General features: G+C 46.4%; 1 protein-coding gene across 3 annotated transcripts in view; it reads right to left on the reverse strand.

Annotated features, from left to right (window-relative positions):
• Nucleotides 1-13,258, reverse strand: part of PTH1R (parathyroid hormone 1 receptor) — a 156,392-nt gene that overhangs the window by 12,568 nt on the left and 130,566 nt on the right. For all 3 annotated transcript variants that reach the window (XM_069959165.1, XM_069959167.1, XM_069959166.1), the window contains exons 9-11: nucleotides 9,300-9,366; nucleotides 4,593-4,687; nucleotides 3,759-3,900 (exon numbers count right to left, since the gene is read on the reverse strand). In XM_069959165.1, coding sequence (XP_069815266.1) covers nucleotides 3,759-3,900; nucleotides 4,593-4,687; nucleotides 9,300-9,366 — 304 coding nt within the window. The remainder of the gene's footprint in view (nucleotides 1-3,758; nucleotides 3,901-4,592; nucleotides 4,688-9,299; nucleotides 9,367-13,258) is intronic.

The raw sequence follows: 13,258 nt of genomic DNA on the forward strand, positions 1-13,258 counted from the left end.
TGGGTCACCCTCCATATAGGGAAGCCATGATGGAGGCTCTGGGTCATCCACTATAAAGAGAAGCCATGATGGAGGCTGCGGGTGATCCACTATAAAGGGAAGCCATGATGGAGGCTGCGGGTCATCCACTCTAAAGAGAACCCATAATGAAGGCTCCGGGTTATCCACTATAGGGGGAGGCCATGATGAAGGCTGCGTGTCACCCTCTATATAGGGAAGCCATGATGGAGGCTCTGGGTCATCCACTATATAGGCAAACCATGATGAAGGCTCCGGGTTATCCACTATAGGGGGAGGCCATGATGAAGGCTGCAGGTCACCCTCTATATAGGGAAGCCATGATGGAGGCTCTGGGTCATCCACTATAAAGAGAAGCCATGATGGAGGCTGCGGGTCATCCACTATAAAGGGAAGCCATGATGGAGGCTGCGGGTCATCCACTATAAAGGGAAGCCATGATGGAGGCTGCGGGTCATCCACTATAAAGGGAAGTCATGATGGAGGCTGCGGGTCATCCACTATAAAGGGAAGCCATGATGGAGGCTGCGGGTCATCCACTATAAAGGGAAGCCATGAAGACGACTCTGGCTTTTCCAGTCCATTTACAGACAACCAGACCAATCCCTTTTTTAAAAAGTCACATGACCTTGCGGTGGAGGCTCCTGGACCTCATCCTTATTCCTCCAACCATCCATATATGTGGCTGAGTACCCTTTAGAACCTGTAATGGCCCCAGTAATCGCTGATATTAGGGATAAGCCTTACAGAATCATTCTGACGTCTGTATTTAGAGTGTCAGGATTTGTTTGTATCCCATTGTTTTAAGCCTGTAAAGACTATAGAAGAGGAGCGCAGCCCACTGACATGTGACGGGGGGTAAATTACAGTTCCCTTATTGTATGGGGACTCGTCCGGGACAGGAACTGCCTTAATTCCATAGTATTAGTCACTGCTCGTGTCAGGCTACAATGTGACTTTTACAAACTCAACAACACAAGTGACATAGAAAATACACATTAACATTGCTGTGACATCGATTATGGAGGCAGAACCAGACGGGACCCGAACCTGCACTTATTGCTTCAGTCTCTGGTGTTATTATCTCTACAGAGCTGTCTACTATATGAATGGGCACCGGTTACTGGTGAACAGCTCTCACTGAGGAGCAATCTGGGGGCTTCCATATTGTTACTGATACTGAACCTCACCAGACTGTGGACACAGAGGACGTTCTGAGGGACGTTCTATAGATACTGATGTATTGGCTGCCAGCTCGCCCCCTCACACCAGATATCACTACTCTACATAACATCGTCTAATAGTGGAATGGACCAACACATCTCAACACAATCAAAACTGATGTAGCGGAAAGAAACATGTCTACTGGCGCCAACTCTTCTTAGCCTAAGTGCAGTCTATGCACCAAGATGGCGGCCTCACTGTACCGGGCTGAATGGTACACGTGTGCAGGTATATATGATACCATTAGCACACGGTGGGGGAGGAGAAGACGTTGACACCAACACCAGACAAATTAACATTTCATGCTCCACATAGGAGTGGGCCAGCCCGTCCACTAAAGGTCCCATCTTAAATGAGAAGGTGCCACCTGCTGGGCAAAGTCTATATAGCCGATTGAAGGGATTGTCTGGCGTTATATTAGGTCTGGTTCCTATTGCTATAGTTCATATTGTTAAGTGTGGGGGCGGCATAGGTGACATTAATTTTGTTCAAAATCCTACAGGTGTATCCAGTGTAGACAATGCTCTGTAAGCTCTACAGCCTGGACGCTAGACTAAAACATTGTACATAGCTAGTCCTGCTCTCAGCTGTATCCAGTGTAGACAATACTCTGTGAGCTCTACAGCCTGGACACCAGACTGATACATTGTACATAGCTAGTCCTGCTCTCCAGTATATCCAGTGTAGACAATGCTCTGTGTGCTAGACATCCTGGACTCCAGGATATGACCATATTGCCCCTGTAGATCTGTGTACAGCCTCCGCAGACATTGCCCCCCCAGGTGTTCCCTGGATATGTGGGTTTGATGTGAGACATGTGGCGGGTGATGACAGAGTTACGGCCGATCCTTGAGTTTCGCCCCCCGTTTGCCTTGTGGTTGCGGCTGGTTTTCTGCAGTCAGCTATTTACGGATCAGTGAGTGGACGCTGAGGAGGGGGGAGTCAGGATCTGATGTGGGATCTTTGGGGATTTGAAGCAGTAAATCGAAGCTTTCACTGGTTTCCTGGTGGTCCGAGGAAATGTTTTATTTAGCTGTTAGTATATTTGACCGTCCTCGTCCTGAGTCCAGTGGGTTCTGTTATACTGTGGCCGCCTGTAGTGCCCCCTTTATATAACAATTCTATAACCCCCCACTGTTTCACTGTGATTATACCCCCCACTGTGTATATGTCTCTGTGGTTATACATGTATGATCAGCAATCACTGTGGTTATACATGTATGATCAGCAATTACCCCCCTATATGTCACTGTGGTTATACATGTATGATCAGCAATCACTGTGGTTATACATGTATGATCAGCAATCACTGTGGTTATACATGTATGATCAGCAATCGCTGTGGTTATACATATATGATCAGCAATCGCTGTGGTTATACATATATGATCAGCAATCGCTGTGGTTATACATATATGATCAGCAATCACTGTGGTTATACATATATGATCAGCAATTACCCCCCTATATGTCACTGTGGTTATACATGTATGATCAGCAATCACTGTGGTTATACATGTATGATCAGCAATCACTGTGGTTATACATGTATGATCAGCAATCACTGTGGTTATACATGTATGATCAGCAATCACTGTGGTTATACATTTATGATCAGCAATCACTGTGGTTATACATGTATGATCAGCAATCACTGTGGTTAGACATGATGTCCGATGAGCAATCACTACCTATACGTCACTGTGATTATACATGTATGATCAGCAATCACTGTGGTTATACATGTATGATCAGCAATCACTGTGGTTAGACATGATGTCCGATGAGCAATCACTACCTATACGTCACTGTGATTATACATGTATGATCAGCAATCACTGTGGTTATACATGTATGATCAGCAATCACTGTGGTTAGACATGATGTCCGATGAGCAATCACTACCTATACGTCACTGTGATTATACATGTATGATCAGCAATCGCCCCCTATATGCCACTGTGATTATACATGTATGATCAGCAATCACTGTGATTATACATGTATGATCAGCAATCACTGTGGTTATACATGTATGATCAGCAATCACTGTGGTTATACATGTATGATCAGCAATTACCCCCCTATGTGTCACTGTGGTTATACATGTATGATCAGCAATCACTGTGGTTATACATGTATGATCAGCAATCACTGTGGTTAGACATGATGTCCGATGAGCAATCACTACCTATACGTCACTGTGATTATACATGTATGATCAGCAATCGCCCCCTATATGCCACTGTGATTATACATGTATGATCAGCAATCACTGTGGTTATACATATATGATCAGCAATCACTGTGGTTAGACATATATGATCAGCAATCACTGTGGTTAGACATGATGTCCGATGAGCAATCACCCCCTATATGCCACTGTGATTATACATGTATGATCAGCAATCACCCCCTATACGTCACTGTGATTATACATGTATGATCAGCAATCACCCCCTATATGTCACTGTGGTTAGACATGATGTATGATCAGCAATCAATGAGTGACTTACCTGGAAGGAGTTGAACAGCATTTCATAGTGCATTTGTATTTGCCACAGCAGCCCGTACACCTCGGTATATGGCAGAGATATGAAAACAATGTAGTGAACACCAAAGAGCGGCATTAAGACCAGCGTCGACTTCAGCAGTTTCCTGCAACAAGACACAGGAGGATTCAGCCATGAGGTGTCAACTAGATGTGAGAGAAACATATCGTGACCTGCACAGCCCCCCATGGATATTTCCGCCTCCCCCCCATGCTGCTCATATATGATGGTTGATATAGAGGCTGAATAAACAATCCAGTATAGCATTGGTTGAGATAAATGCAGCCAGGCATCATATGTTTAATTCTATTCAACTCCACCAATGTCTGGACATTTCTCACACCCTTATGGGCCAAGACGGCCATAGTCAACACCAAGGATGCCGTCAGCCAATTGAAGAAAGGAGCTTAGTTCCTTGATGTCCTAAAGTAAGTGCAATGTTAAAACTGCTTTGTATTTGCCAGTGGTCACATATGAAGGATGTAAGAAGTTTGGTCACATGACCTTCCTACTGGCAGCTTCATTGTGAAGTGTAGTCTGAGGGTGGAGTCTCCCAGGTTAGATTAACTCCCTGCAAAGCAAAGTCCAACTCTCTATCTCTAGGAGAAATTTCTAGTCAGCCTATAGCCAGAGTCAGTGCAGCACTTAAAGAGAGACTCTGACCAGAAACTTTAAGTGACCAGTCAACTCTATGGGTAACAGGAGAAACAACCAGCACATTTTGCAAAGCAGCTCCAGACACTGGATGAAGAGAGAGCGATACAAGCCAGTGCCACACCGCATGTTTATAATGCTCACCTGTACTGCTGCCGTGCATCGCAACGCCCGGCGTTCGTCTCTCGCAGTTTGGTCGCTAATACTCGGACAATATTAATAAAAAGAAAAAAGTTTGCCTGAAAGAAAAGAGAAAATAGTAAATCAAAAGAATTATTTCAATAAATTGGGAAATTATATCAACACAAGTATGAGAAGGTGGTCAGAGACAGGAGACACTAAGCCTTGGAGGCCAAGGCTAATTTAGTGTCAGATCTGGAATGAGAGCCGATGATGATAGTGAAACTCGATAGGCAATAGAAGCGATTGTGCAACATTTACCATTGATAACATATTCCCAGTATATCCCATCAAAATATGATCAACCTACATAAAGAATTGATGATAGTCTACTTGGCTAAGCTAACCATAAACATTTGTTTTTGTCATCAAATCTCATGCTTTTTCAAAGTATCTAGTTGAACATCCATGAGTATTGGAAGTATCTAGTTAAACATCCATGCTTTTTGGAAGTATCTAGTTGAACATCCATAATTTTTGGACATATCTAGTTGAACATCCATGCTTTTTGGAAGTATCTAGTTGAACATCCATAATTTTTGGACATATCTAGTTGAACATCCATGCTTTTTGGAAGTATCTAGTTGAACATCCATGCTTTTTGGAAGTATCTAGTTGAACATCCATGCTTTTTCAAAGTATCTAGTTGAACATCAATGTTTTTGGAAGTATCTAGTTGAACATCAAAGCTTTTTGTAAGTATCTAGTTGAACATCCCTGATTTTTAGAAGTATCCACTTGAACATCCATGCTTTTTGGAAGTATCTAGTTGAACATCCCTATTTTTTGGAAGTATCTAGTTGAGCATCCATGCTTTTTGGAAGTATCTAGTTGAACATCCCTGATTTTTGTGGTTCAATAGATTTTTATTGTGTAAATTTTTCAAATTTTTATCAAGAAAGGAAACATTAATAACATAATGAGTACTTAGTAGACGCAAATAATCATTGTCATTTCATCCCTGATTTTTGGAAGTATCTAGTTGAGCATCTATGTTTTTAGAGGTATCAAATTAAGAATTAATTTTTCTCAGAGTAGGAGTCTCTGCTATAACAGAGACAAATACATTAGATGGAAACCTGCTGGGAATTATAATTGAACCAGTCATGTGGAAGTTATTTTTCTTTCGTTTCTGTCCATTAATATTGACTGTTCTTCAGACTGTCTGCTGAGGGAGGTGAGGAGGGTTGAGAATTTCCCATCTGATATGTTCTTGAGAATATCAATAGTACAAATAGTCCTCTGAATGATCAATTCTAAGCTAGGGGTACGCTGTCTGACATCCCCCATGATAGGGTGCGTATCAGTAGCAGCCATAGTCTCCATACTCATCTAATGTTCTCAGATTTTTATTAAAAAAATTAGTTTAGGTTGAAAACCTTTTTCAATTTATATTGTATTCTCCAGACTCTTCTGTCCCCTTCAGACTCCTCTGTTCCTCTATAGACCCTTCTTTCTCCCTCAAAACTCCTCTGTGCCTCTCCAGAGCCCTCAGCCCTTCTCCAGACGCCTTTTTTCACCTTCAGACTTCTCGGTTCCTATTTAAACCCCTCAGCCCCCCTCCAGACCCCTCTGTCCCCTTAAGATTCCTCTGTCCTACTCTAGACCCCTCTGCCCCCCCTTCAGACCCCTCTGTCCCACTCCAGGCCGCTCTGATCCCTCCAGACTCCTTTTCCACCCCTCATCCAAACTCCTCTGTCCCTGTCTAGCCCTCTCTATCCTCCCCCAGATTCCCATCTCATCCAGACTCCTCTGCCCCCTAGTCTCCTGTTTCTCTCTAGACCCTTCTGTCCCCCTCCCTAATCCACTATCCCCCTCCAGACCCCTCTGTTCCTCTCTAGACCCTTCTGTCCCCTTCCAGACCCCTCTGTCACACTCCAGACTCCTCTTTCCCTATTCCCTTCTCCAGACCCATTTGCGCCCTCTTTCACACTCTGTCCCACCCAGACTTCTCTGTCCCTCGACAGACCTCTGTCTCCTCTATACTCCTCTATTCTCTCAGACTTCTCTGTCCCTTCACATCTCTGTCCCCTTTAGACTCCTCTGTCTTCTAGACAGTCGCCCCAGTTACCTTAGAGGGTTAATCCTACTTTAGTTCTGTTACCTCACATGGCAAAAATTATTGTAGAATGTTTTACTACAGAAAATCACTTCCATTCCTCTGACTGAGGGCTTATTCTGACAGCAAACCTATTGAAGTCCCATTCAAGGTAATGGAAGAACTTCCTGCAACAAATCTGCTGAGTGTGAATCCCCCCCAAGGCTCCGCCATGAGCAGGACAGGGCCGGATAATCTATCTCTTCTTCTCCCTCCTTTCGCATCAGGATGGAGATGTTTTTATTCCTAGACCTCAGTCGGGTCAACACCGCAGAACAAACTCATATCACACAGAAGAAATAGATGTCCAAAAACTTGGCACAAGAAGGTCAGAAAGTCTGAAAGTATTAGACATTTAATTTCCCCTGACAGAACGTGAGGCGACATTACAGGACGATAAATATGACTTTTAGTTTTTTTTTAATATGTGCCCAGAAGAAATCTACAAGCACTCAGGATGAAATGTTCTGTAAGATCCTAAATGTTCTACCAGTCCGGGACATGTCCAGAGGGAAATTTCAGCGGCTGCCATGGTCTACGCTGTTACCCATCACTATAGCTATCAATGGATCTCTTATTATATTATAGAGGGCAGTATGTTATTATATTATGTATAGATGCTCTTTATGACGGCTACATACAGCCCTAAGAAAAACTATTTACACCCCTCCTGCACTTAATCATTAACCTTTAGTGAACTTTTCCTAAAGTTATATAGACATACATTTATATAGGACGTTCTCCAAGCCTACAACATTTGATTCACAAAGAGACTCCAGATCAGAGCCCCCTAATACAGATCCTAGACCCCCCTTTAATAAAGACCTCAGACGGTATGACCCTGTTGTCTGTAGTGAAGCCCTGGCATGGAGAGGACTGTAGGTAATGGTGAATATCTGCAGAGATGGGGAGAGGTGAGTATCTGCAGAGCCTGGTCTAAGGTCTATGTCTGCAGATACTCACCTCTCTCCATTCCTGTACACACAGACCTCAGACCAGAATCTGCAAATATTCACCACTCCCCATTCATGCAGAGTCTGGTCTGAGGTCTATTTCTGCAGGAATGAGGAGAGGTGAGTATCTGCAGAGTCTGGTCTGGTGTCTGTGGGAATGGAGAGAGTTAAACTTCTGTTGAGTCTGGTTTAGAGTCTGGTCTGGAGGCTGTGTCTGTGGGAATGAAGAAAGGTGAACATCTGCGGAGTCTAGTTCAGATTCTAAGTCTGCATGAAAGAAAAGATGTGAATATCTGCAGAGAATATCTGTGGTCTGGGGTAAGGTCTGAGGTCTGCATGAATAGGCAGCGGTGGATATTTGCAGAGCCTGGTCTGAGATCTGTGTCTTTGGGAATAAGAGTAAGAGTAACTGTACAGTCTTATCTGAGGTTTGTGGCTGCGGGAATGGGGAGAGGTGAGTATCTCCATAGCCTGGTCTGAGATCTCATCTTAAGTATGTGTATGAAACAATGGAGAAAGGTTAATAAATTTACAGACTTGTCTGAGGTCTGTGTCTGCAGGAATGGGAGACACAATTATCCCTATAGTCTGGTCTGAGGTCTGTGTCTGCAGGAATGGAGAGAGGTGAGTATCTACTGAGTCTAGTCTGTCTAAGGGACTGGGCGATGGGTGCATCATCAAGAAACTGTGGAGAACCAAACCAACATGGCAATGGTAAAGAAAACTGGTAAAGAAATCTTAAAAATTATATAGGTATTGCCCTCAGATTCAGCCTCAGTGCTGCCACCACAGGTTGTTGTGTGACATGGCGCCCGCTCTCATCATGTAATACCCGGCAGCACTGAGGAGCCGCTCTTTGCAGCTGATCTTCTCTCCTTTTCATAGTCCAGACCTTTATCCAGACCTGAATTTACTGCAGGATTAGGAAACATCCGGATTCACAATAAAACATAAAAGTCTCCGGGGGGCAAATACTTTTTATAGTCACAGTAATAATCTGTTGTATATGTTCTGTGGGAAACGCACTGACAGATTTACCCTTCATTCTCTCAAAGCAAAACGAATGTTTAAAGATTAAATATTCCCCGAGCCGTAAAAGACGGAAATAAATATTTAACACCGAGACGTTCATCCAAGAAAATCTGTCAAGGAAGCAAAGAAGCGGCGTCGGCATCGAACCGCGGACTATTTATAGAGGGAGGCGGAGCCAGAAGAGGCGCTTCTTCTATCTGGGAACGTTCCTATTACCAGACTATGTATAAAAATGACACATAGCAAAACAAAACCTTAAAGGGATGAACAAAATAATTGGGGAAAAACATTCACAATACCGAACGTTGTCTGAAAACGATAAATAACGGGACGTCATTCAACCCCTTGAGGATCAAAGAAAGGATTGTGCTTTTCTGGCAGCGCCACTGCAGGTAGAAATGAGGAATTGCAGAAAATAAGAAACTATCTGTGTGTAACAGGGATACCCCACAGGGGGGCGCTCATGGCTCTGGCCCTGAATCAGAAATCCCCAATATTATATGTAAAACCCTACAAACAGCAATGATGGAGCAAAGAGGGTATAAAAACGAGACTCTTATAGCATCGTAGCCACAATTGTAGCCTTACCACGGTAGCAGCAAGAATCGGACCCTGAATGATCCATTTTAAGTTCCCTGCACTCAGGTCCCAGCACCTAATAGAGAAGGAAAGAGACAGAATTATTAATTATAGGTATCTACAGGATGACCCCACCAGCAGAATAGTGAGTGCAGCTCTGGAGTGATGTAACTCAGGATCAGTAATGTAATGTACAGTGACTCCACCAGCAGAATAGTGAGTGCAGCTCTGGAGCATAATACAGGATGTAACTCAGGATCAGTACAGGATCAGTAATGTAATGTATGTACACAGTGACCCCACCAGCAGAATAGTGAGTGCAGCTCTGGAGTATAATATAGGATGTAACTCAGGATAAGTACAGGATCAGTAATGTATGTACACAGTGACCCCACCAGCAGAATAGTGAGTGCAGCTCTGGAGTGATGTAACTCAGGATCAGTAATGTAATGTATGTACACAGTGACTCCACCAGCAAAATAGTGAGTGCAGCTCTGGAGCATAATACAGGATGTAACTCAGGATCAGTACAGGCTCAGTAATGTAATGTATGTACACAGTGATTCCACCAGCAGAATAGCAAGTGCAGCTCTGGAGTGGTGATTGCAGCTCCAATTAGTTTTGGGTGTGGTCCTGCTGTGTGAGGCTGTGCGAGTCTGCTGCTCCTGAGCTCCAGGCAAGCAAGATCTGCCCCTGGGCCTGCTCTCTCCTCCCCAGGGAGGGAGCGGGTTTTCAGGCATGAGCGAGCCAAGGAGAGTCCCAACTCCTGCCCCCTGAACCAGGTCCGTGGGGGGCAGAGGAATCTAGCGACCAACAGAGGGAACACCATCAGAGGTCCAAGGGCTGAGGCGTTCTAGTAGGAGGTGCAGCGATGCTTCTCCAGCCGCCCCTGAACCAGAGGTAACAAAGGGTAGCCGCAAGGCTACAGCAAGTTGTGGAACTACAAGTGCCAGAAGTTCTGGAACAACTATGGAAACCAGCCAGGAAAATATGTGCAGTGACACTCCTCCTGGAGCAAGGCAGTCTGCCCATGAAGGTGTGGAGGAAGATTGGGGGGTGCAGCGGTCCCAAGAGACGGGGCAGACCTATGGCCTACGGATTGCTGCAAGCCTCTGTGGGTATGAGGAAGCCAGGAACCAGCTGTACAAGCTCCAGGAGGAGGTATGTGCTGTAAAAGCATTAATGGACACTGCTGCTAAGCAGCAAAAGGCTGAGCTAACAGCGAAAATGAAATGTCTGAAAGCTGACATCAAAAAGATAGTAAAAAAGAGAACTTTTATTCTGGAGAACAGTGGGCCGTTTAGAGAAAAACTGCAGAATGATGATCGTTTTGCTGAAATGGAGAGAGAAAAGCGGAGAGGGCTCCAGCCAGAGAGTCGGGTGGAGGAGGAAGGAGACGCTGTGGAGATACATGAGGTTGAGCCGTATCCACCCGGGGGTCCCCAACAACAAACCCCATAAAGTGGGCTCCCTGCAGGGCAAGCAGCACTGTCATCTAGCCGCGGTTCAGGGGATGAAAGCAACACCAGTTACCAGGGAGGGGCGCTGATGGCCCAGATCCAGCTCCTGGAGTCACCTGGGCGCCTCCAGGACTTCGTATTCGGAGAGGAGTTACCAGAGGAGGCGCCTGGGAGAAAGACTAAGGTAAAGATCACCAAGCTTCAGGAGCAGGTAACATTTGTTAATTCCCCCTCCCTGTGCCCCCCGGACTGGCCTCAGGGTCAGCTCACTGTGTGAACCCCATATCTCAGCCCGGCCTGAGTTCTGTTGTGGACTCAGTGCAGGAGAATGGGGAGAGTATGGAGTCTAGTATGGCGGTAAGCTCCATCTCTGTTTGCAGTAGCAGAGGTGGCACAGGTGAGGTACTGGCCGTAAGGTCGGGCAGTAACCTTAAAAACACTGGTGCATCAGCTCGCTCCCTGACGGGAGGGGGGAGCGGCTGTGTGCCGGAGTCAGCTGCGGGAGCTCCGATGGCTCTTGGCGCTGGCGCTGCTGTTCCTTTGGGGCAACGGTGTCGTCGTCGAGATGCTGCCGGGGCTAAGATGCCTTCGCCTCCCAAGAGAAAGACTGGACTTAAGCCTTTGTTTTGTATTGGAGTTGCTGGACCAGATCGTGCGGAGGACTCTAGTACTGATGAGGCAGAGGGTACCAGCAGAAATAGGGCAGGGGCTGCCTCTAAACAGTCCAGGCAGGCTGTTCGGTCCTTTCTTAAAGGACCGGTGGCCTGTCCTGTGGAGGTGGCTCCGGCCCTGGTACCCAATGACGCTGATGGTACAAAATCTCTTTCTGTCCCAGAACACACCAGTCCACCATGTGTGAATGGGGGAATTAATTTTGAGGGGAAGGCAGGAGTGAATGTGGGGAGGAATCTGTCTGGGGCTTTGGAGGGTGGTCGGGGCAGTGTGACATGTGGTATTGGTGTGGGTATGGATTATGTGGAGGAGGGTGGTGAAGGGGCACAGATTAGTGGTGGGAGCATAGGGCCTGGTCCAGTTGCACCCCCAGCGGCTGCAGCAGCGGTACGCAGCTATGCAAATGTTGCCGCTGGGGGAAGTGGGGTGCCTTCCTCGTCCTCGGGCCCTGGGGATGGTGACTTGCATCGACGTGTCCTGAGGGCCTTAAAGAGAGGGGAGAGAACAATCAATGTAGAGGGTAGGGAGGTTGATCTGTCTTTCTTGATAGAAAGGCATGGCCTTGCAGCCTTCCGAGAGGAAAGGGGTAGGGAAACTGTGTGGTCTCTCCCAACAGCCGGGCCAGGCGGTGTCCGAAGGAATGTGGTCTGTCTGAGGTGGAGAGGCAGTGATACATGTCCCCCAAGATCTAAAGTTGTTGAGCTCCTGCTGAGGATGAGCTTCAAGGCAGCTGACATCTTTGCCTTGATAAATCCCTTTGGTACCCCTGAATTCGATATCAGCTTTGTTCGGCCAGAGGGGCTTGAGCTTTTTTGGTCGAACTATGAGCTGGTAAAGGATGAGCCCGGCTGGCGAGACTTTGCCATTCAGGCGGTGTCTCGCCAAAATAACATCAAGAGAGTGACCGTTTTAACCCGTAACGAATCACTCTCTTGTATTGACATCATGACGTGGCTTGGCCGGTATGGAGAGGTGGTGGAAGTCCCAAAAAAGAACAGGGACGAATATGGCATCTGGTCAGGGGCTTGGACCTTTATGGTCAAACTTAAATATTCAGGAAACACCGTTACCCATATACCATCTGCCACCTTCCTAGGAAGGGATCGAATCCAGGTCTTCTACAAGGGTCAGCCTTAGCTCTGTCACAAGTGCGGTGACCCCACACATTTCAGTGCTAGGTGCACAGTGATGAAGTGCTCATTGTGTGGGGAAATAGGCCATCTCGCTGCATCCTGTGTGGAGATTAGGTGTCAGGTACCTGTGTGGTGACTTAGGTCACCCATTCAGTCGCTGCCCTCGTTCTTTTGCCAATGCAGTTGTTACCCCGGTGGAGAAAGGTCGTGAGGAGGAATCTACTGGGGGGGCAGCTGGCGGAGGTGAAGGAGCAAAAGAGCCAGGGAAGAAAAGTAAGCAAAAGACGCCAGCCCAACTGAGGCGTCGGGATAAGCGCCAAAGGGAGAGGGAGATGGGGGAGTCTCAGGAGCCTTGCGCAACTGTGGTGACCTCTGATCTCATCCCTGAGGCCAATCTTACTGCTGAGGCTCTGAGGGACAGTGATCTGGATGAGGAGATCTGGAGGATTCGGAAAGAAGAAGGTGCCATCTCTCCACTGTCCTCCCATGGTGAGAGCGCGGATGAGGATAGTGGGAGATGGGTGGAGAACAAGCGGGGTGCTAAAAAGAATAAGAAAAGGGGAGATGTAAGATCTTCTCCCACCCCCCAGATGCCAAAGGAAGGTACAACCATCCTCCCTCTGATTGGTCTCTCAAACCGGTTCCAAACCCTCCAGGATATTTCCTCCTCGGAGGTGCAGGAGGCACAGGGTGAGGTTACGGT

This window comes from Dendropsophus ebraccatus, chromosome 2 (assembly GCF_027789765.1).
Source record: "Dendropsophus ebraccatus isolate aDenEbr1 chromosome 2, aDenEbr1.pat, whole genome shotgun sequence".
Lineage (NCBI taxonomy): Eukaryota > Metazoa > Chordata > Amphibia > Anura > Hylidae > Dendropsophus > Dendropsophus ebraccatus.